Here is a 25,789-nt window from a genome sequence, read left to right on the forward strand (position 1 = left end):
TAATACACTTCCCAGTGTGTGACAGAACCACAGTGTGTGTGACAGAACCACAGTGTGTAATACACTTCCCAGTGTGTGATACACTTCCCAGTGTGTGACAGAACCACAGTGTGTGACACACTTCCCAGTGTGAGCAATTCTCCCTACTCCCAATACAGCCTCAGTGTTTGATATACTCTCCAGTATATGATACATTTCCTGTATGTGTAATACTCCCTAGTGAGTTCTGTAGCCCCAAGTTTACTTCCTAGTGTGTGATACAGACTCAGTATGCAATACAACCCCTAAAGTTGTCATATTAATCTTTCTATTTTACTTCTGTTATTGAATTAGGTATTCTTTGTTGAAGAGTAAACTAAGGTGTGCCCCTACTTTTTGCTTTTAGCACTCTATGGCAGTAATGATCATAACAATGTTTGTAGCAAGTTTTACTTTTCTGCCACATTTGTGTGTGTCTATCTATGTATGTATGTATGTATGTATCTATGTATGTATGTATGTATGTATGTATGTATGTATGTATCTATCATCTATCTATCTATGTATCTATCTATCTATGTATGTATGTATGTATCTATCTATCTATCTATCTAGGTCTGAGATTAAGAAGCCTTCACAATATTTGCTCTGACAACCTATACAAAACAATTCTTCTGTATGTTTAGAAAATATATTTTATTAACACTAAGAGGATGACATTATTAAAAATAGCATAGGGAATAGAGGCGCTAACAACTCACGAAGCAGACAAATCCAGGTCATTTGAAATGTGAGCTCTGAATTTAATGTTCATCACTTATGTGTGTCAGTCACTTGACTTCCAGTGGGAATGACCCTTTAATCCATTAAATATTTTATACAAAAGAGGAAAATAACAGCACACAAAAATAAAGAGCACAACGTTTCATGTGGCAAAAAAATCCAGGTCATTTGAAACGTGGGCCCAATCTGTCATATTCATCACGTTGTCCTTTGCGGATTGGCTGTGAAGGAAGAAGCACAGTGAGAAGATCAGATCCTAGATCCTACTTGTCTTCCAGTGATACATACAGTTAACTCAGTATGTCAATATAATTAGGTCACTTTGCCCCAAATAGGAATGAACCTTTCACCCACTGATCATGTCATCATAATTAGGTCATTTTGCCCTAAGTGGAAATGATCCTTTAGCCCATTCAACATGTTATTGGCCTATATTCAGTAAAACCAGTTTGTGAAAGTTATATCTCATGGAAAAATCAAGAAACTTGAAAATCACATAATTCAAAGATCATTGTACCCGTTTCTTGTCACAGCTTCAAGTTGCAATTTATTCTCTATTATAATCACTGGAGCTGTATCTATCTTGTAACTGTTTACTTCTTGGTGCAAAGAACTGGTTCTACTGAGAAGGATACAGGATCACAATGGTGCCTTCAAAACCTTACAGAACAAACAAATGAAAAACTCTATGAGATACTTGATAGACAGTGGTGTTACCAAGGAGGGCACCAGTACTCCAACATGATGACTGGCAATCCTCATGTGTCCCTTTCAACCGTAGTAATTTCTCTCTTTCCCCCACCAATCTGCCCAGGACCTCTCTAGCTCCACCCATGGCACTCTCGTCCTCATCTAGTCCACCCCTAGTCCTGCCTTCTAATCACAACTCAACCCACAAATCACAGATGGACTTCCGGGAAGTTCCCTTCGGTGGTCTGGAGACACCACTGGCAATATAGCCTTTATGAATTCTACATGCTGGGCCTAGGTGTAGGTTATAATTTTCTCTAAAATGCCACCCTCAATACACCCATGGTGAGGCCTCTGGAGACACCTTTTGTTCTATTCAGCGAGACATCTTTACTATAACAAAACAGATATGTGAATGTTTTAACCACCTCAAACATTTACATAAACCATTTTGTAACCTGTTTAATAAGTGTTGCAGATGTAGTTATTGTGTTTCCATGTTCCTATTGGATATATTTGATGTGCAAGATATCATGCATTGAATTTAAAACACGATCATGCCTTTGGTAACCTAACAAGTATCTATGAATCTAGTCCACTTTGTTTCAAGAGATTAACAATTTCACCAGTAAATATGTCACATTGTGATTAACTCTTTCACCAATAAATATGTCTCTGTCATTTTAAAGTTTTTCTCACCTCATAGTCAGGGTTGGGAACAGGAGGTGGGCCTTCCGGTTTCCCTGTTGGATGGAAAGTTAAAGGATTAGTTTAAAATAAACATATTTTTTTTAAATACATTTTTTTATTGAGGTTTGAGGAACTAAACATATCAAGCAAGATATAGACAATTGTCATTATATCAGACATGTATGGCTATAAATACTATCAAGTGATTACAGAAAAACTTAACTAACAAGATAGCAAGCTTTACATGAAAATATTTCTAATGCACCTTTGATATTGGTGCAATTCATCTAGTGCAGTGTAAAAGGATAAGGCTTTTTGTAGTGTGCCCCATAGAAGTCTATGGGGAGGAGTTAGCGAGGTCATGATATCCGAAGTCTCGAAGTTAGCAGGACTGAGTCTGTCACTCATGCACTTTTTTACATTCAACTTGCAAAAGCAACACTAATCTGGCCATGCTAATTTTTATCTTCAGCGTAGTTATAGACTTTTATAGGGAGAGAAGACAGCACTCACTGGTCTTAAATATTGCAAAAGCTGCTTTAATGTAAGTGACGTTTCGGGGAATGCTCCCCTTCATCATGTGGTTGGTCTGATGAAGGGGAGCATTCCCCAAAACGTCACTTACATTAAAGCAGTTTTTGCAATATTTAAGACCAGTGAGTGCTGTCTTCTATCCTCTATACTTTACCCTGCATTCAGCACCCTGGCATTGTGATCCTGTTTGTGAGAGTGCACCTTCCACTGCATCTATATATATATATATATATATATATATATATATATATATATATATATATATATATATATATATATAAATACCATAGGCCTACACTGTGCTATCAGTAGTGCTCACTTGTAATCTGGGCCTTAGTTTTTAAAGGGACACTCAACTCACAATAAACTTTCATTATTCAGATAGAGCATGCCATTTTAAACAACTTTCCAATTTACTTCCATTAAAAAAAAGTGCACCGTCTTTTTATATTTAAACTTTTTGAGTCACCAGCTCCTACTGAGCACGTACAAGAATAAATGTGTATGCATTTGTGATTGGCTGATGGCTGTCACATGGTACAGGGGGAGTGGAAATAGACACAATTTTTAAAATTGTTAGAAAAAAAAATCTACTACTCATTTGAAGTTCAGACCATTGCATTGTCTTGTTATCTTGCATTTGTTGATTATGCAAATATACTGTGTTTACTGGTCCTTTAAGTAATAACATTCATCTAAGATATGTATTGGGCCACCCCTAGAATGAAGCATCCTTACAATACTATAAATAAGGGAATAGTTAGCATTAATATAGGGAATGTTATATCAAAATGGAATAGAAACATACATAGTATTGAGAAAAATAGGGTTGTACCACTATAAGTCCTCTGTACATAATCTTATCTTGAGGTGAGGGAATAGCACATCATATTGGGTTCCTGCTCCTTAGGGCCCGTTGTTCAAAGCATTATAATAAAATTGCAATGTTATAAAGGTATCCGCATCACAATCGAGATTGTAGGTGAAATGCAGTAAAGGGATTAAATCACTGTTTAAAGTGTGGTAAAATGCCTCTACCTTCACTGTGGCAGGCAAGGGTTCTCTGTCACTGGCAGAATGTTAAAAGAAGTATCACCATGTGCAGCGATATTAAATGTAAACCTATTCGGTATAGTGTGAAATTACTTTGGTTTACGTCCAATATCACGATCACTCTGTTCCAAACGTTATTAAAATATATGTTTGTTACAGTGTGAGCAGAATATAAAAACCTGTTCAGTACAGTATGAACTTGTAGTGGCTATAAAAATATGTTACAAAGCTGACTTTTCTTGGAAACATACTACAATGTTAAAAAAAAAAAACTTTATTGTAAAATGAAAAAGCTGCAGCAACTGTCTTTAAACTCACTTTCTCCATCTGCCATTCTCTTCTTATTGCCAGCTCATAACCACTCACTTTCTCCATCTGCCATTCTCTTCTTATTGCCAGCTCATAACCATTCACTTTCTCCATCTGCCATTCTCTCCTTATTGCCTGCTCATAACCACTCACTTTCTCCATCTGCCATTCTCTCCTTATTGCCTGCTCATACCCACTCACTTTCTCCATCTGCCATTCTCTTCTTATTGCCTGCTCATAACCACTCACTTTCTCCATCTGCCATTCTCTTCTTATTGCCTGCTCATAACCACTCACTTTCTCCATCTGCTATTCTCTCCTTATTGCCTGCTCATAACCACTCACTTTCTCCATCTGCCATTCTCTTCTTATTGCCAGCTCATAACCACTCACTTTCTCCATCTGCTATTCTCTCCTTATTGCCTGCTCATAACCACTCACTTTCTCCATCTGCCATTCTCTTCTTATTGCCAGCTCATAACCACTCACTTTCTCCATCTGCCATTCTCTTTTTATTGCCAGCTCATAACCACTCACTTTCTCCATCTGCCATTCTCTTCTTATTGCCTGCTCATACCCACTCACTTTCTCCATCTGCCATTCTCTTCTTATTGCCTGCTCATAACCACTCACTTTCTCCATCTGCCATTCTCTTCATATTGCCAGCTCATAACCACTCACTTTCTCCATCTGCCATTCTATTCTTATTACCTGCTCATAACCACTCACTTTCTCCATCTGCCATTCTCTTCTTATTGCCTGCTCATAACCACTCACTTTCTCCATCTGCCATTCTCTTCTTATTGCCTGCTCATAACCACTCACTTTCTCCATCTGCCATTCTCTTCTTATTGCCTGCTCATAACCACTCACTTTCTCCATCTGCCATTCTCTTCTTATTGCCTGCTCATAACCACTCACTTTCTCCATCTGCGGTTTTCTTCTTATTGCCTGCTCATAACCACTCACTTTCTCCATCTGCCATTCTCTCCTTATTGCCAGCTCATACCCACTCACTTTCTCCATCTGCCATTCTCTTCTTATTGCCAGCTCATAACCACTCACTTTCTCCATCTGCCATTCTCTTCTTATTGCCTGCTCATACGCACTCACTTTCTCCATCTGCCATTCTCTTCTTAGTGCCTGCTCATACCCACTCACTTTCTCCATCTGCCATTCTCTTCTTATTGCCTTCTCATAACCACTCACTTTCTCCATCTGCCATTTTCTCCTTATTGCAAGCTCATAACCACTCACTTTCTCCATTTGACATTCTCTCCTTATTGCCTGCTCATAACCACTCACTTTCTCTATCTGCCATTCTCTCTTTTTTGCCCCTTTATACCCACTCACTTTTTCCATCTTTCATTCTCTCCTTGTTGCCCTCTCATACCCACTTACTTTCTCCACCTGCCATTCTCTCCTTGTTGCCCTCTCATACCCACTTACTTTCATCATCTCCCCTTGTTGCCCCTTATAACCACTCACATTTCCCATCTGCCACTCTCTCCTTATTGCCCCCTCATACCCACTCATGTTTTCTATCTGCCATTGTCTCTTCATTGCCCCCTTATACCCACTCACTTTCTCTATTGGCCCCTCATACCCACTCACTTTCTCTATCTGCCATTCTCTCTTTATTGCCCCCTTATACCCACTCACTTTCTCTATCTGCCATTCTCTCTTTATTGCCCCCTTATACCCACTCACTTTCTCTATCTGCCATTCTCTCTTTATTGCCCCCTTATACCCACTCACTTTCTCTATCTGCCATTCTCTCTTTATTGCCCCCTTATACCCACTTTCGCTTTCCATCTGCCATTGTCTCTATATTTTACCCACTCACTTTCTCCATCTGCCATTGTCTCCTTGTTGTCCTCTCATACCCACTCACTTTTTCCTTCAGCCATTCTCTCTTTATTGCCCTCTCATACCCACTCACTTACCATTCTCTCCTTGTTGCCCCGTCATACCCACTCACTTTTCCCATCTGCCATTGTCTCCTTGTTGCCCCCTCATACCTACTCACTTTTCCCATCTGCCATTGTCTCTTTATTTCCCCCTCATACCCACTCTCTTTCTCCATCTGCCATTTTCACCTTGTTGCCCTTTTAAACCCACTCACTATGCTCCATCTGCCATTCTCTCCATGGTGCCCTCTCATACCCACTCTTTTTTCAATATTCTTTTCTTACAGTTACCCTTTCATATTTACTGCTTCATCTCTTTTCATTCCTTACCTCTCTGTCTTGCGCCATTTGCCATTCCTCCATCTCTTTTTTGTCCACTGTGTTGCTTGCAGCCAAAATAGACAATAAGGGCCACTCCAAGTGTGACCAAGCAGTCAGCACATAGCACTCCAACTACCACTGGAATTGAGACTTCTGTGCAGGTGTCACACACTGTGGAGGGACATGAACACAGACAATAAGACACTGCATACAATCCATTCCTATCAGCTCTCACATTACTGCATCTTTATCCATGTCTCTCCCTTTCACTGGGGCCTTTCACAGTCCAATATTAGAGAGAGAAAATTATGAGATGCTTTGCATGGATTTATTGGGTTGTGACATTTGTTGCCATATATATTGACAAAAATGTGTCTAGTAAACATTATCATGGTTTTAGTGTTAACATTTTTCTGTGCACATGCACGTGAAGCATAGCTAGATATTCCCAGTACACCCATATTTTAAATACTGCAACTGCTCAGAGCGCCAGTGGGAATTGTATCATGTTAGCAATTATGCAAATTGAGTAATTACCAGATGATACAACTACCTTAGGCTCTCTGAGTAAGTGCTGTCTTTAAAATGCTGGTGCATAGTGCATACTTAAAGGGACATTAAACCCAAAAAAAATACAATTTTAAACAACTTTCTAATTTACTTCTATTATCTAATTTGCTTCCTTCTCTTGATATTCTTTCCTGAAAAGCATATCTATATAGGCTCAGTAGCTTCTGATTGATAGCTGCACATAGATGCCTCATGTGATTGGCTCACCCATGTGCATTGCTATTTCTTTAACAAAATATATCTAAATAATGAAGCAAATTAAATAATACAAGTAAATTGGAATGTTGTTTAAAATTGTATTTTCTATCTGAATCATGAAAGAAAATGTTTGGGTTTAATGTTCCTTTAAAGTAATGGTAACTTTAGGTAGACATTAATTAAAATTGGTAGTCTGTACATTATTTTATATGTAATGGTCATTTTTTTTATACATATACGATTATCATACTATCATGATAGTGTCAAATACCTTGTATTTATTTTCTTAACCCCCCCACACACCTGCTCACTTCATTCTTTTTTTTCCCTGATGTGGCATTTTCACCTCATATCCAATTGGCTCACTAGCCACACTGCATTTTTCCTTACTGCCTCCCTCTCCACCCCACATACACAGTGCATTTAAAATATTTGCTGTATACAAGAGTTTAAAGTACTGTACAATCATTTTTAAGGGGGCAATAAAGTAAAAAATGTTTTTTTATGTTTCAGATGCACAATCTTTATATATGCATACTTACCTAATCACCAGCTCCTACTGAGCATGTGCAAGAATGCAGTGTATACGTATAGGAGTCTGAAATTAGCTGAAGACTGTCACATGATACAGGGGCTGGCAAATGGAAGACATTTTTAAATTTATCAGAAAAAAAAAATCTAGTGCTCATTTGAAATTCAGAGTAAGTGTTATTGTGTTACCTTTTTACTATGAATTTGTTGATTATACAATTCTACCTTTAATGTCCCTTTAAATGACTTGGAACAACATTTACAGCCCTGTGAGTGATAACAGCTGCACCTCACAACTCTAAAGATACAGCAAAGCATCTTGATGTGTCTCACTTTCTCTCTGTCTATTCCTGGGCAAAGTTCATTAATAAGATCTCAGCAATTTTATGTAATGAAATCACTAGATATCCGCTTGTCAGGGTACTCAGTATTCCATTGCGGATCTCTCTTTTCCTTTATTTACTCGACTTAAATATTGAATTGGTTTATGCTAATTTAATGTTTTGTTCTTGTTTTACTTATTTATTTTATTACAAAAATTTATATTGAACTTGAGGGCGTCACGTCTACTGATGGACATTTGAAGATCTCATCCATGTGAGTGAAAACTGCTATGACTGTACATTTAATCTTACATTGTGTGAAACTGTGAGGTGTTCCTATGTTTTACTCAATGATTACCGGGTGTGCACTCGGATTTCACTTAAAGTGATGCTAAATTTTTTGGTTTGCGATTACACCCAAACATCCTTCATCATTATTATAAAGCAGTCGCTAAAATTTTTTCTATGGCCTAGATTTAGAGTTGGGCGGTAGCCGTGAAAACCAGGCTCCTAACGCTGGTTTTTACCGCCCTCTGGTATTTGGAGCCAGTCATTAACGGGTCTAACGCTCACTTTCCAGCCGCGACTTTTCCATACCGCAGATCTCCTTACGTCATTTGCGTATCCTATCTTTTCAATGGGATCTTTCTAACGCCGGTATTTAGAGTCGTGGCTGAAGTGAGAGTTAGAAATCTAACGACAAAACTCCAGCCGCAGAAAAAAGTCAGTAGTTAAGAGCTTTCTGGGCTAACGCCGGTTTATAAAGCTCTTAACTACTGTGCTCTAAAGTACACTAACACCCATAAACTACCTATGTACCCCTAAACCGAGGTCCCCCCACATCGCCGCCACTCGATTAAATTTTTTTAACCCCTAATCTGCCGACCGCCACCTACGTTATACTTATGTACCCCTAATCTGCTGCCCCTAACACCGCCGACCCCTATATTATATTTATTAACCCCTAATCTGCCCCCCACAACGTCGCCGCCACCTACCTACAATTATTAACCCCTAATCTGCTGACCGGAGCTCACCGCTAGTATAATAAATGTATTAACCCCTAATCCGCCTCACTCCCGCCTCAATAACCCTATAATAAATAGTATTAACCCCTAATCTGCCCTCCCTAACATCACCGACAGCTAACTTCAAGTATTAACCCCTAATCTGCCGATCGGAGCTCACCGCTACTCTAATAAATTGTTTAACCCCTTAAGCTAATTCTAACCCTAACACTAACACCCCCCTAAGTTAAAGCCGGTCCGGATCGCCTCTTCTTCCCAGATAGGATGAAGACTTTGGAGCCTCTTATGGACCTCTTCAGCCACCGGATTATGGATCGCCAGCCCCCGCTTGGGTTTGGATGAAGATTCCGGAGCCAGGACGGATCGGTGTGATACCCGGCGAGGTGAAGATAAGGTAGGAAGATCTTCAGGGGCTTAGTGTTAGGTTTATTTAAGGGGGGTTTGGGTTAGATTAGGGGTATGTGGGTGGTGGGTTGTAATGTTGGGGGGGGTATTGTATGTGTTTTTTTTACAGGCAAAAGAGCTGAATTATTTGGGGCATGCCCCGCAAAGGGCCCTGTTCAGGGCTGGTAAGGTAAAAGAGCTTTGAACTTTTTTAATTTAGAATAGGGTAGGGCATTTTTTTATTTTGGGGGGCTTTGTTATTTTATTAGGGGGCTTAGAGTAGGTGTAATTAGTTTAAAATTGTTGTAATATTTTTCTAATGTTTCTAAATATTTTTTTATTTAAATAAATACAAAGTTACCTGTAAAATAAATATAAATCCTAAAATAGCTATAATATAATTATAATTTATATTGTAGCTATATTAGGGTTTATTTTACAGGTAAGTATTTAGCTTTAAATAGGAATAATTTATTTAATAAGAGTTAATTTATTTTGTTAGATTTAAATTATATTTAACTTAGGGGGGTGTTAGTGTTAGGGTTAGACTTAGCTTTAGGGGTTAATCCATTTTATACAGTAGCGGCGAGAATCGGTCGACAGATTAGGGGTTAATAATTGAAGTTAGGTGTCGGCGATGTTATTGAGGGCAGATTAGGGGTTAATACTATTTATTATAGGGTTATTGAGGCGGGAGTGAGGCGGATTAGGGGTTAATAACTTTATTATAGTAGCGGTGCGGTCCGCTCGGCAGATTAGGGGTTAATAAGTGTAGGCAGGTGGAGGCGACGTTGTGGCAGGCAGATTAGGGGTTAATTAATATAATATAGGGGTCGGCGGTGTTAGGGGCAGCAGATTAGGGGTAAATAGGGATAATGTAAGTAGCGGCGGTTTACGGAGCGGCAGATTAGGGGTTAAAAAAATATATGCAGGTGTCAGCGATAGCGGGGGCGGCAGATTAGAGGTTAATAAGTGTAAGGTTAGGGGTGTGTAGACTCGGGGTACATGTTAGGGTGTTAGGTGCAGACGTAGGAAGTGTTTCCCCATAGAAAACAATGGGGCTGCGTTAGGAGCTGAACGCGGCTTTTTTGCAGGTGTTAGGTTTTTTTCAGCTCAAATGGCCCCATTGTTTTCTATGGGGGAATCGTGCACGAGCACGTTTTTGAAGCTGGCCGCCTCCGTAAGCACCGCTGGTATCTAGAGTTGCAGTGGCGTTAAATTATGCTCTACGCTCCCTTTTTGGAGCCTAACGCACTGAAAACCCAGCTATTCTGTGAACTCTAAATACCAGCGGTATTTAAAAGGTGCGTGGGAAAAAAAGCATGCGTAGCTAACTCACCCCTTTGCCTGCAGAACTCTAAATCTAGGCGTATGTGTCTATTCTGTTTGTATATAATATATAATAATAAATGTTCGTGCCGTTTCCTACCCGACTCCTCCCAGCAGCTACTTCCGTGTTTTACTGTTTCCTATCTGAGAGCCGTCCCATCCGCTCTCTGTGTCGGCTAAAAGCGAATTCACAGCAAAGCGCCAACAAAAATAAGGCAGGGTCTATAACTCTAATATTAAAAGTTAAATTTATTAAAATACATGTATAATCAATTGACATCAAATAACAAAAACAATATTAAAACAATATATAAGCAATGTGCCAAAGAATGGCCCTGGGAATATATACCCATCAGGGAATTTAATCATCCACTGAAAATACTTTGGACATATACTTTTTAGAAGATTTTCGAGAGGAGTTGTTTAGATGTTACTACATTCACTCTATTTCACTCACATCACGAACAGAAATCCATAAATATAGACACTGCTAAGTTGTTTTTATAATCCGTGAACCAAATATCTGTAACCACAGAAATTTGTTAGGACCGGAGCACCAGTTTCACGTTATTAATTTGTTCATTTTTGATTGTTTATTATTGTTTGTTCAATGGTTGAAACACATATTTGAATTGGAAGTTTGTTTAAAGCACTATCACAATGCTTTTTACACTCGCCACAGCATTTGTATTTTAAGGTATTTTAAGGAATTTGTTTTATCACTAATGTTTATGCACTAGGTCCAATTCACAAAAATTTGTAATAATATTCACTCGGATAGGTACCGACACTATCAACACACTATCAACAAACAATTTTGCACCTAACAGGCCCACTCCACTCAGTTCTTATCATCTGCAACCCAGAAGTGAAAGATCATCACGTAATTGTGATATTTCACTAAAACAATAAAAGCGTGAAAACGCACCTTTAAACTAATCCACTTGCATAACATAAGATCTGAGTGAGAGCCTCAATTGCAGATACACTGAAAAATCCCAGGATACTAGGGAGTTCAAACTACTGCTTTTAGCCTCTGATGTGAGCAATATCCGATAAAGAGTAATAATAACACTATCAGTTGTAAACTCAGGATACTATTAAACCAAATTGGTCAACCACAAACAATCTCAATATTTTAGACTGTTAACATGGATCCATGAGGGAAAAATTGTCAAAATTCTAAAGTTGTCAAATTTTATAATTTTAAAATTTTAAAATTGTCAAATTGTTATAAATTATCTGTGAATTAATGTTACTCACAACTGAATAGACGGTATTCGTATAAAAAGTACAGGTCTTGAAAAAGAACTACCAGGGTTAAAGCCATTAACCTTTGGAACAAGTATAGTTCTTGAAAAAGGACCACCAGGGTTACACCATTAACCTTTGGCACATTGCTTATATATTGTTTTAATATTGTTTTTGTTATTTGATGTCTATTGATTATACATGTATTTTAATAAATTTAACTTTTAATATTAGAGTTATAGACCCTGCCTTATTTTTGTTGGCGCTTTGATAGTCACTTTTTAATATTGTAATTGAACTGACCACTAGGGGTCAATTTATCTTAGCCAAGGGTCTTCCCACAACAGGCGCTAGGTGTTACACAATTTTCGAATTCACAGCAAACTTTCTTCTGCGCATGCGTGACTTACACCCGATACATAGTATTCAATGAAGTACATTCTTCATTAAATACTATACTGCCAGTGATATCAGATGCGGAATAGAGATTGTGGAATTACAGATTGACTTTGTTTCTTCTAATAGCTAAGTAAGTCCAAGCAATGCAAATGATATAGGTACCCACATTACTGAATAACAGTTTTGCAATGATGATATTTCTTTTATTTCATAATATTGCAATCTAAAAGATTGTAATTTTAGTGCAATGTAATCACTTGTTTTACAATCCTCATTCTTCTAACATTTTTTAAATGCTAAATATTCCTTTTTTGAAAAAAAATATTCTCTTATTTTACAATCAGATTTTTTAAAATGCAGGTAATATAATACTATTAAAAATCAATATGAGAAAGAACGATATTCTGTGACATAAGGCTAGTACTAACATTCAGACCTTACATGCACTTCTCCAACGATAGTTTAATAGTTGTAAATGACTTACAAAGTATATTATCTAGTTGAAATTGTAATTCAAAGTTTTTTGCAAATGAGTTTAAAATTTAGAGCTCTATAGCTATTATAGTTATGAATATTGTCTCTTTCGTTCTTCGATCTTTCCAATAATAGATATATAAAGTATGTAATTTCGTTTATACAATTATTATTGAAACGAAAAGGTTTACTGTTTAAAATATTTATTACATCAATATCAGGTTTTTGCTGTAGTTAGACAGTATACTTACTTAGACGGAGATTGCTGAATAATGCTAATTTCTAAGCCGAAGTGGAAACTAAGTGAAACAGAGCATGCGCGTCTCATGAATGAGGACCCTCAGGAAATAGGATTATTCACGTTCAACGCATGCGCATAGTAATGTAGTGACGTTTCAATGTTAGGGCTGACCACCCCGGGGGGGGGGGGAGGGGAAGCGATGATTGGATGCTGATATAGAGGTAGCATGTCAATCAAGTTGCATAACATGTCGGACGGAGGAAACAATCCGAATGGCGGATAATTAAATGATAAAACATTACGCTATTTATCCATATTTAAAAAAAAAAAAAAGATGAATTAAACTTATGCTAAATTTCAATTAAGTTTAAGATGGCGTAAAGGAGTTTGCTTAACTTTACCTTACCTTTAAAGGACCACTCAATGCAGTAGAATTACATAATTAACAAGTGCATAATAAAAAGACACTGCAATAACACCTGCTCTGAATTTCAAATAGGCAGTAGATTTTGTTTCTGACAAATCTATTTTTTCTCCCATTTTCTGGCCAATCACAGACTAGTATACGTATAGACTATGAGCTTGTGCACATGCTCAGTAGAATCTTGTTCCCCAGAAAGTGAATATAAAGACTGTGCAAAATGTGATAATGGAAGTAAATTGGAAAGTGTCTTAAAACTTGAGTATCCCTTTAATAAATAAAGTTTTGAGAAATCACTAGGGATGGGCGAATGTTTCGCATTATTCGAAAAATGAAATGAATTTTAACACATTTGTTTGTTCTAATCAAATTTCGAATGTTCGGTTTCGAATTTTATGATTACATTCGAAAATATTTGTTTAGAAAAATTCGAATTGATATATTTGTAATAGTATTTCTAATGCTTTCTTTAAATGTAATATTCGAATTATGCAATATTCAATTGAAATAGAAACATTTGAATTGATATATTTGTATCTATTATGTATCAATTTACTAGATTCTCTACCACATGGACTATTGAACTTCTGAATAGTATTTGTTAAATAGAATGTTACATTCGAAATTTCGAATGTAGAAATTCGATCTAATTATAAACATTCTAATTCGAAAGTGACATTCGAAAACTGTAAATAGCATTCGATTATAGAATTTTTAAGAATATTCGTTTGTATCAACATTCGGATTTGTAATTCGAATTTTGGTAATAACATTCGTTCTAACATTCGAATTCGGAAATTTACACATTTGCCCATCCCTAGAAATCACTAGATAACAGAGACATCAGTAAAATTTAGTTAAGGGGCTAAACAGACTAACATATTATGAATTAGTGACCTGGGAAGAATAGAAAGTTGTTAGTTAATCCAGCCCAATAAATATTAATATATATTTGTATCTCTTTGGGCTATATTCACCAATAGATCTTCTGGCCTCTTTAATCTTTTTTTCCCTTACTTTATTTCATGAAGTACATTCAGTAAAGCACACTTACCTCTCTGTTCATTATTGAATTATAGTTATTGACATAATATTTGATGAATCTAATACACTGATTTTTATTTATTAATTTATTTTTTTGCATTTAGCACTAACAGCCTCACTGGCTTCTGAATTTCCATCACTTATAGTTTAGTCTATAAAACTCATTCACTAATGCTAGAGAGATGTGTACAGTTTAGTCAATGGGTACCATAAAATAACTCAGGAACTGGTGAGACTATAAAGACCGGAGGGGCGAGAGGATCTAACCTTCTGTGTGTCTGTATGCTGATTAATAATTTTGTATTTTTCTAATACACTTAGTCACTTTAGCTGTCCAATTTCCTTTACGCTCTCTCTTTCACAGTCTCCCTCTTTCCCTGATCCCACACCCCATTTACCTTGAGCCTTTATGTAGAAATTCCTTTTTATTCCATTGGCTTCGCATGAGTAAATCCCATTACTCATGTCATCATAATTCTCAAAACTCAAGAAACTTTCTTTATTGCTATAACTCTTTCCATTGTTATCCGTTAAAAAATATCCATTGTTGTCAGGACAAGTTATCTTGACTGACCTTCCTGAGATACTCACTTGGAATGGAGAATCTGAGGAGAGAGGTGGAACACCGGAATTAGAATAGTGGGAAAAAAAATCATCTATATTCATTAAAGGGACATGGTACTTCCTGCTTTGTATAGGACTGATTAATTAATTAAACATGTTAAAACTATTTTTTACATTGGATAAAAGGTAAAAACTGTTTAAAGGGACAGCAAACATGTTGAGATTATAATATAAACTGTTTAATTCTACATATTAAAACAACTTTGCATTCCCTTTCCTGTAATTTGTTTACCAAAGCCCAATACATAGGGCCTGGTTATCGAAACCTCACAATTTCAGATGTGGTTTTTCTTGTCAGGTGGAATAATCGTGAAAAAGGGAGAGTCCCTGCGAGTGGCGAGATGTCTCCTATTGAAAGTAATGGAGCTCGCTGGAAAGGGGCACTTTGCATGGTGGAGTGAAGTTAGCAGTGAGCAATTAAATCCTTCAGCCAATATATATCACATTACGCTGCTTTCTGCGTATATCGTCTTACAATCGCCTATATTTCAGTATGCATGTGCTTGTCTATTAGGGTTAGAAGTATTTTGAGTGTTTTTAAAAGAAGTTCGCCACCTTTTAGTTAGCGAGAAAAAACTATGAAATCTGTAGTGTGAAAATCTTTACAGAATTAGGCTGGGATTTGAGAGACAATTTCAAATAAGCCCATGGAACGCACATGCTCATCCCATTTATGAAAAAAACAATTACACAATGGACTCTATTTAACAAGCTCCGTAAGGAGCTTGACGGCCCCTGTTTCTGGCGAGTCTTCAGACTCGCCAGAAACAGCAGTTATGAAGCAGCGGTCACAAAGACCGCTGCTCCATAACGCTGTCCGCCTGCTCTGAGCAGGCGGACAGACATCACCGGACATCAACCCGATCGAGTACGATCGGGTTGATTGACACCTCCCTGCTGGCGGCCAATTGGCTGCGAGTCAGCAGGGGGCAGCGTTGCAATGCTGAATACGGAGAGCGTATTGCTCTCCGCATTCAGCGAGGTCTGGCGGACCTGATTCGCACTGTCAGATCAGGTCCGCCAGACCTTGATAAATATAGGCCTTTGTATTTAGTACTTTTAAGTACAAATTATTTTTGCACATCCAGTTTACTTAAATTACAATGTACACTGTGCAAAGTTAATACGATTTATTCCTGTGCAATTTACATACACATTTTATGTTTTTGATAAAAACATAATTTATGCTTACCTGATAAATTCCTTTCTTCTGTTGTGTGATCAGTCCACGGGTCATCATTACTTCTGGGATATAACTCCTCCCCAACAGGAAATGCAAGAGGATTCACCCAGCAGAGCTGCATATAGCTCCTCCCCTCTACGTCAGTCCCAGTCATTCGACCAAGAATCAACGAGAAAGGAGTAACCAAGGGTGAAGTGGTGACTGGAGTATAATTTAAAAAATATTTACCTGCCTTAAAAACAGGGCGGGCCGTGGACTGATCACACAACAGAAGAAAGGAATTTATCAGGTAAGCATAAATTATGTTTTCTTCTGTTATGTGTGATCAGTCCACGGGTCATCATTACTTCTGGGATACCAATACCAAAGCAAAAGTACACGGATGACGGGAGGGATAGGCAGGCTCATTATACAGAAGGAACCACTGCCTGAAGAACCTTTCTCCCAAAAATAGCCTCCGAAGAAGCAAAAGTGTCAAATTTGTAAAATTTGGAAAAAGTATGAAGCGAAGACCAAGTTGCAGCCTTGCAAATCTGTTCAACAGAGGCCTCATTCTTAAAGGCCCAAGTGGAAGCCACAGCTCTAGTGGAGTGAGCTGTAATTCTTTCAGGAGGCTGCTGTCCAGCAGTCTCATAGGCTAAACGTATTATGCTACGAAGCCAAAAAGAGAGAGAGGTAGCAGAAGCTTTTTGACCTCTCCTCTGTCCAGAATAAACGACAAACAGGGAAGAAGTTTGACGAAAATCTTTAGTTGCCTGCAAGTAGAACTTGAGGGCACGAACTACATCCAGATTGTGTAGAAGACGTTCCTTCTTTGAAGAAGGATTTGGACACAAGGATGGAACAACAATCTCTTGATTGATATTCCTGTTAGTGACTACCTTAGGTAAGAACCCAGGTTTAGTACGCAGAACTACCTTGTCTGAGTGAAAAATCAGATAAGGAGAATCACAATGTAATGCTGATAACTCAGAGACTCTTCGAGCCGAGGAAATAGCCATTAAAAACAGAACTTTCCAAGATAACAGCTTTATATCAATGGAATGAAGGGGTTCAAACGGAACACCCTGTAAAACGTTAAGAACTAAGTTTAAACTCCATGGTGGAGCAACAGCTTTAAACACAGGCTTGATCCTAGCTAAAGCCTGACAAAAGGCCTGGACGTCTGGATTTTCTGACAGACGCCTGTGTAACAAGATGGACAGAGCTGAAATCTGTCCCTTTAATGAACTAGCCGATAAACCCTTTTCTAAGCCTTCTTGTAGAAAGGACAATATCCTAGGGATCCTAACCTTACTCCAGGAGTAACGTTTGGATTCGCACCAGTATAGGTATTTACGCCATATTTTATGGTAAATCTTTCTGGTAACAGGCTTCCTAGTCTGTATTAGGGTATCAATAACCGACTCAGAAAAACCACGTTTTGATAAAATCAAGCGTTCAATTTCCAAGCAGTCAGCTTCAGAGAAGTTAGATTTTGATGTTTGAACGGACCCTGGATCAGAAGGTCCTGTCTTAGAGGTAGAGACCAAGGCGGACAGGATGACATGTCCACTAGATCTGCATACCAAGTCCTGCGTGGCCATGCAGGTGCTATTAGGATCACTGATGCTCTCTCCTGTTTGATTTTGGCAATCAATCGGGGAAGCAGCGGGAAGGGTGGAAACACATAAGCCATCCCGAAATTCCAAGGTGCTGTCAAAGCATCTATCAGAACCGCTCCCGGATCCCTGGATCTGGACCCGTAGTGAGGAAGTTTGGCGTTCTGGCGAGACGCCATGAGATCTATCTCTGGTTTGCCCCAACGTCGAAGTATTTGGGCAAAGACCTCCGGATGAAGTTCCCACTCCCCCGGATGAAAAGTCTGGCGACTCAAGAAATCCGCCTCCCAGTTCTCCACTCCCGGGATGTGGATTGCTGACAGGTGGCAAGAGTGAGACTCTGCCCAGCGAATTATCTTTGATACTTCCATCATTGCTAGGGAGCTTCTTGTCCCTCCCTGATGGTTGATGTAAGCTACAGTCGTGATATTGTCCGACTGAAACCTGATGAACCCCCGAGTTGTTAATTGGGGCCAAGCCAGAAGGGCATTGAGAACTGCTCTCAATTCCAGAATGTTTATTGGAAGGAGACTCTCCTCCTGATTCCATAATCCCTGAGCCTTCAGAGAATTCCAGACAGCGCCCCAACCTAGTAGGCTGGCGTCTGTTGTTACAATTGTCCAGTCTGGCCTGCTGAATGGCATCCCCCTGGACAGGTGTGGCCGATGAAGCCACCATAGAAGAGAATTTCTGGTCTCTTGATTCAGATTCATAGTAGGGGACAAATCTGAGTAATCCCCATTCCACTGACTTAGCATGCATAATTGCAGCGGTCTGAGGTGTAGGCGTGCAAAAGGTACTATGTCCATTGCCGCTACCATTAAGCCGATCACCTCCATGCATTGAGCTACTGACGGGTGTTGAATGGAATGAAGGACACGGCATGCATTTTGAAGTTTTGTTAACCTGTCTTCTGTCAGGTAAATCTTCATTTCTACAGAATCTATAAGAGTCCCCAAGAATGGAACTCTTGTGAGAGGAAAAAGAGAACTCTTCTTTTCGTTCACTTTCCATCCATGCGACCTTAGAAATGCCAGAACTAACTCTGTATGAGACTTGGCAGTTTGAAAGCTTGAAGCTTGTATTAGAATGTCGTCTAGGTACGGAGCTACCGAAATCCCTCGTGGTCTTAGTACCGCCAGAAGGGCCCCTAGAATCTTTGTGAAGATCCTTGGGGCCGTAGCCAATCCGAATGGAAGAGCTACAAACTGGTAGTGCCTGTCTAGGAAGGCAAACCGTAGATACCGGTGATGATCTTTGTGGATCGGTATGTGAAGGTAAGCATCTTTTAAATCCACTGTGGTCATGTACTGACCCTTTTGGATCATGGGCAAGATTGTCCGAATAGTTTCCATTTTGAACGATGGAACTCTTAGGAATTTGTTTAGAATCTTTAAATCTAAGATTGGCCTGAAAGTTCCCTCTTTTTTGGGAACCACAAACAGGTTTGAGTAGAACCCTTGTCCTTGTTCCGACCGCGGAACCGGATGGATCACTCCCATTAATAACAGATCTTGTACACAGCGTAGAAACGCTTCTTTCTTTATCTGGTTTGTTGACAACCTTGACAGATGAAATCTCCCTCTTGGGGGAGATAATTTGAAGTCTAGAAGGTATCCCTGAGATATGATCTCTAGCGCCCAGGGATCCTGAACATCTCTTGCCCAGGCCTGGGCGAAGAGAGAAAGTCTGCCCCCTACTAGATCCGGTCCCGGATCGGGGGCTCTCGGTTCATGCTGTCTTTGGGGCAGCAGCAGGTTTCCTGGCCTGTTTGCCCTTGTTCCAGGACTGGTTAGGCTTCCAGCCTTGCCTGTAACGAGCAACAGCTCCTTCCTGTTTTGGTGCAGTGGAGGTTGATGCTGCTCCTGTTTTGAAATTCCGAAAGGGACGAAAATTAGACTGTCTAGCCTTAGCTTTGGCTTTGTCTTGAGGTAGGGCGTGGCCCTTACCTCCTGTAATGTCAGCGATAATTTCTTTCAAACCGGGCCCAAATAAAGACTGCCCCTTGAAAGGTATATTAAGTAATTTGGACTTAGAAGTAACATCAGCTGACCAGGATTTTAGCCACAGCGCCCTACGTGCCTGTATGGCGAATCCTGAGTTCTTAGCCGTAAGTTTGGTTAAATGTACTACGGCCTCCGAAATGAATGAATTAGCTAGTTTAAGGACTCTAAGCCTGTCCATAATGTCGTCTAGCGTAGATGAACTAAGGTTCTCTTCCAGAGACTCAATCCAAAATGCTGCCGCAGCCGTAATCGGCGCGATACATGCAAGGGGTTGCAATATAAAACCTTGTTGAACAAACATTTTCTTAAGGTAACCCTCTAATTTTTTATCCATTGGATCTGAAAAAGCACAGCTATCCTCCACCGGGATAGTGGTACGCTTAGCTAAAGTAGAAACTGCTCCCTCCACCTTAGGGACCGTTTGCCATAAGTCCCGAGTGGTGGCGTCTATTGGAAACATCTTTCTAAATATTGGAGGGGGTGAGAACGGCACACCGGGTCTATCCCACTCCTTAGTAACAATTTCAGTTAATCTCTTAGGTATAGGAAAAACGTCAGTACTCGCCGGTACCGCAAAGTATTTATCCAACCTACACAGTTTCTCTGGTATTGCAACGGTGTTACAATCATTAAGAGCTGCTAAGACCTCCCCTAGTAATACACGGAGGTTCTCCAATTTAAATTTAAAATTTGAAATATCTGAATCCAATCTGTTTGGATCAGAACCGTCACCCACAGAATGAAGCTCTCCGTCCTCATGCTCTGCAAGCTGTGACGCAGTATCAGACATGGCCCTAGTATTGTCAGCGCACTCTGTTCTCACCCCAGAGTGATCACGCTTGCCTCTTAGTTCTGGTAATTTAGACAAAACTTCAGTCATAACAGTAGCCATATCATGTAATGTTATCTGTAATGGCCGCCCAGATGTACTAGGCGCCATAATATCACGCACCTCCCGGGCGGGAGATGCAGGTACTGCCGCGTGAGGCGAGTTAGTCGGCATAACTCTCCCCTCGCAGTTTGGTGAAATTTGTTCACATTGTACAGATTGACTTTTATTTAAAGTAGCATCAATACAGTTAGTACATAAATTTCTATTGGGCTCCACCTTGGCATTGGAACAAATGACACAGATATCTTCCTCTGAGTCAGACATGTTTAACACACTAGCAATAACTTGCAACCTGGTTATAATCTTTTTTAGCAAAAACGTACTGTGCCTCAAAGAGGTACTTAAACGATTAAATGACAGTTGAGATAATGAACTGAAAAACAGTTATAGCATCAACTTTAAAATAACACAACTTTTAGCAAAGGTTTGGTCCCATTAGTAAATTTGACATAAAAATTACAGAGTAACGTTTTTATTCACAGTCAATATAAAATTCTCACAGCTCTGCTGAGAGAATGTACCTCCCTTCAAAGAAGTTTGAAGACCCCTGAAATCTGTCAGAGATGAACTGGATCATGCAGGAAATATAATAGTAGCTGACTGGAAATTTTTGATGCGTAGCAAAGAGCGCCAAAAACGGCCCCTCCCTCTCACACACAGCAGTGAAGAGAAACGAAACTGTCACAATTTAAAGCAAACAACTGCCAAGTGGAAAATAATGCCCAAACATTTATTCACTCAGTACCTCAGCAATGTAAACGATTCTACATTCCAGCAAAAACGTTTAACATGATAAATACTTATTAAAAGGATTAGTGACCTTTAACAGAGTAGTTCCGGTGAAATACCATTCCCAGAATACTGAAGTGTATACATACATGTCATTATAACGGTATAGCAGGATTTTCTCATCAATTCCATTCAGAAAATAAAAACTGCTACATACCTCAATGCAGATTCATCTGCCCGCTGTCCCCTGATCTGAAGCTTTTACCTCCCTCAGATGGCCGAGAACAGCAATATGATCTTAACTACTCCGGTTAAAATCATAGTAAAAAACTCTGGTAGATTCTTCCTCAAAGTCTGCCAGAGAAGTAATAACACGCTCCGGTGCTATTGTAAAATAACAAACTTTTGATTGAAGTCATAAAAACTAAGTATAATCACCATAGTCCTCTCACACATCCTATCTAGTCGTTGGGTGCAAGAGAATGACTGGGACTGACGTAGAGGGGAGGAGCTATATGCAGCTCTGCTGGGTGAATCCTCTTGCATTTCCTGTTGGGGAGGAGTTATATCCCAGAAGTAATGATGACCCGTGGACTGATCACACATAACAGAAGAAATAAGATTTTTGGTGAAGAATTTCGTTACAATGTTTGATGAACCTTAACAATACAATTTTTCCTGCTTATTTTTATCCATTTTGTATGATGTTTAAAATATGAATTTTATTGTGCACTTTACTTACTTACAGCATAACCCCTTATATAGAAGCACTGGTGGGCATTAATAATCTCGCCAGCCACAAGAGCTTTATCATCGGGCTCTTAGAGAGAACAATTTTAAATCAACATTTTATCTCTCTTAACCCCCCACCGGGAGTGTCATTTCTTTTTCTGGCTATGTTTACACAGCTTCTCTATAGCTAATACTTAAAGGGACAGTATACACTCATTTTCATATAACTGCATGTAATAGACACTAGTATAAAGAATAAGATGCACAGATACTGATATAAAAATCCAGTATAAAACTGTTTAAAAACTTACTTAGAAGCAATCATTTTAGCTCTGTTGAAAAGGTAGCTGGAAAGCCCACTGCAAGTGGGAAATAAGACACTTTCCCCCCTCCCCATTCTTTTGCATATGAAAAGACCCTTTACACAAACAGGAGCAAGCTGGAGAAGGTAGCTGACGGTATTCACATAATACTTTGGGGCTTGGTTAGGAGTCTGAAAATCAGAGCAATGTTATTTAAACATAAGCAAAACTGTACATTTTTAAAAAAAAAAACTTTATGGGCTATATAAATAGATCATCTACAAAACATTTATGCAAATAAAAAATGAGTGTATAATGTCCCTTTAAAGGGACATAAAACAGGTTGAGATATGTGCATATTCTAAAATTAAAAAAAAATTAATTCAAAATAGTTTGCATAAAAAAAATGTTTAAAAATTGCTGACAAGTATTTTAAAATAATGTTCAAAAATAAGTAAAACAAATTACATAGCTAAGGTGCCTGGAGCAGCCAACTCCACCCCCCCCCTTATCAGTGTTTAGACACAGTCATTGCATTTCAACTGAGTTCCCAGCTTCTAGGCATGCTCCAGCAGATAATCCCTATGCATTTTTGCATTCTACCAAAACAATAATATATATAGATACAGCTATAGAAGGAAATGTGTGGGGGGAGTTGGAGCTTTACAATTCAGAAACTAAAAAGAAAGGGTTAATGGTGAGGCACTGCAGTACAAGTTTGCAGGTTAAGTAATTAAAGCACATATTATATTTTGTCTCTATCCCAACTTGTTTTATGTCCCTTTAAGTATAGAAACGTTCAGTATAGGCAGGGATAACAAAGACAAAATCAGCTATTCCAAGTGCTGAAATAAAGGTAATGATTTATTTGTAAACAATTTAATACACTCCAGCAGGTAAAATTGATCACTGGGAACAAATTAGAGAAAATGCACTGTCCCTTTAAGAATTGCCCATAAAATGGTGGTTTTTCAAGGTTTTCCATTAGAAATGCACCAACATTAAAGGGGCAGTAAAGTCATAATTAGACATTCATGATTTAAACAGAGCAACTGACTTTAAACAACTTTACAATTTACTTCTATTATTTAATTTGCTTCATTCTCTTGTTATCCTTTACTGAAAGGTTTATCTAGGAAAGCTCAGGAGCTGTAAATAACCTAGGCTCTAGCTGCTTATTGGTGGTTGCATATATATACCGATTATCACTGGCTCACCCATGTGTTCTGTTAGAAACCAGTAGTGCTTTGCTGCTCCTTCAACAAATGATACCAAGAGAATAAAAAAAATGATAATAGAAGTAAACAGGAAAGTTGTTTAAAATTGTATGTTCTACCTAAATCATGAAAGAAAATTTTTGAGTTTCATGCCCCTTAAAATTAAAACAGCACAACTTAAATAAAAACTCCTCTGAATAATTAAAGGGACAGTTCACCCAAAAATGTTCTCCCATTGAAATTGTTCCCAATTTGGAGTGTATCAAATTGTTTAAAGTATCTCCTTTACTCCTATTTTGGCCTTTGAAATAGCTGATTTAGCTTGTGGTATCCCAACCTATACTGAATGATTCTGGAGTCTCAGCTATTGAAAAGTCAAAGTAAACACAGCCAGCAGAAGAAATGAAACTCCCAGTTTTTGCAATATAATTCCATATGGAAAAAAGCTTCTTCTAACAGTTATTGCTGTTTTTCATAGTCATACACACATATGCTGAGAATGTGCACAAGCATTCAAACACCTTTTTAAAGAGCCAGCAGTAGCTTGAATGCCACAAGATCTTCACTGACACAATACACGCTAACGCTAGCTTTCTGATGCTCTAGTCACACTTAGCATACGTGCGTATGTGGCTGAAACAATAGCTTTTACTAGAAGCATTTTTGCTAATGGAAGTATATTGTAAGAACGCTTCTTTTTAAAACTGAAATGCATTCACTCACATTTCAATTTTTACCCTTCTATCCCTTTAAAGGGACTTGGAAGCCAAATTATTTCTTTCAAAATTTAGATAGAGCATTTTAAACAACTTTCTTATTTACTTCTATGATCAATTTGTCTTTGTTCTCTTGGTATCTTTTGTTGAAAAGCAGGGACGTATGCTCAGGAGCCAACCCAATACTGGAGCACTACATGGCAGCAGTTTTGCAGGAATGTTATCCATTTACAAGAGCACTAGAGGGCAGCACTATTTCCTGCCCTGTGGTGCTACAGACGCCTACCTAGGTACCTCTTCAACACAAAATACCATAGGAACAAAGCAAATTTGATAATAGAAAAACTTTTTTTTTTTTACAATGTTATGCTCTGTCTGAATTACAAAATAAATATTTTAGGTTTCAAATCCCTTTAAAATTAGTGAAGGTAAACTTTCAAGAATGAGTGCGCGGTTTTTAAAAATACTATTAAAAACAGGGGCACTTTCATTCATGAAAGTTTACATTTCACTGGTTTTGTTAAAATACTTACCTTTTCTTCTTGCAAGCCAGAGCAGCAATTCCCCAGCCTGCCGCTCGACTCTTCTTATGTCAGCAATGACGAATCTGGCTTCCTCCAATCACGGCTCCCCCCCCCCGAGCAAACATTGCCTGAGGCCACGCCGTGATTGGAGGAAGCCAGATTCTTCATTGCTGACTTATGAAGAGACAAGCGGGGGAATCGCTGCTCCAGCTTGCAAGAAGAAAAGGTAAGTATTTTAACAAAACTGGTGAAATGTAAACTTTCATGAATGAAAGGGCCCCTTTTGTTAATAGTATTTTTAAAAACTGGGCACACATTCGTGAAAGTTTACATTCACTTTAAGCTAATAAAACTTTGAATTTTATACAAAATATGACGTATAAACTGAATATCTTATGCACTGTTTTACAAAACACACCTTCAAGAGATTCTGAGATTTTGCAATAAAACATATTTTTATTTGCATCCCATGAGGGAATTGCTAGATCTCTCACCTGAAGCTCGCAGTTCCAACAAGCTTAAATAAATCTAGTTAAGAGAGAAAGGGGAGAGCTATACAGAACTGTGATAAAACCTATACAATCTGCTCACTAACACAGCAAGACCCAAATTACGTAGCATATTATACAATAGTGATCTGTAAAACTTATAATCCTTTGCACTTTAAATACTATATTGTTTTGTTTTGGTGTCTCCTTCACATTATGCAGGGAAGACCCCTTAAAGGGCCATTATACACTCATTTTTTCTTTGCATAAATGTTTTGTAGATGATCTATTTATAAAGCCCATAAAGTTTTTT

The 25,789-nt window shown here is 38.6% G+C and overlaps 1 protein-coding gene across 1 annotated transcript in view; it reads right to left on the minus strand.

The window, feature by feature from the left end:
* Positions 1-648: 648 nt before the first annotated feature.
* LOC128638188 (T-cell surface glycoprotein CD3 epsilon chain) overlaps positions 649-25,789 on the minus strand; it is a 35,236-nt gene continuing 10,095 nt past the window's right edge. The window contains exons 3-6 of the mRNA XM_053690051.1: positions 14,861-15,067; positions 6,279-6,440; positions 2,152-2,195; positions 649-983 (exon numbers count right to left, since the gene is read on the minus strand). Of these exons, the coding sequence (XP_053546026.1) occupies positions 927-983; positions 2,152-2,195; positions 6,279-6,440; positions 14,861-15,067 (470 nt within the window). The 3' untranslated portion in view covers positions 649-926. The remainder of the gene's footprint in view (positions 984-2,151; positions 2,196-6,278; positions 6,441-14,860; positions 15,068-25,789) is intronic.

Source organism: Bombina bombina, chromosome 8, assembly GCF_027579735.1.
Source record: "Bombina bombina isolate aBomBom1 chromosome 8, aBomBom1.pri, whole genome shotgun sequence".
In the NCBI taxonomy this organism is placed as follows: domain Eukaryota; kingdom Metazoa; phylum Chordata; class Amphibia; order Anura; family Bombinatoridae; genus Bombina; species Bombina bombina.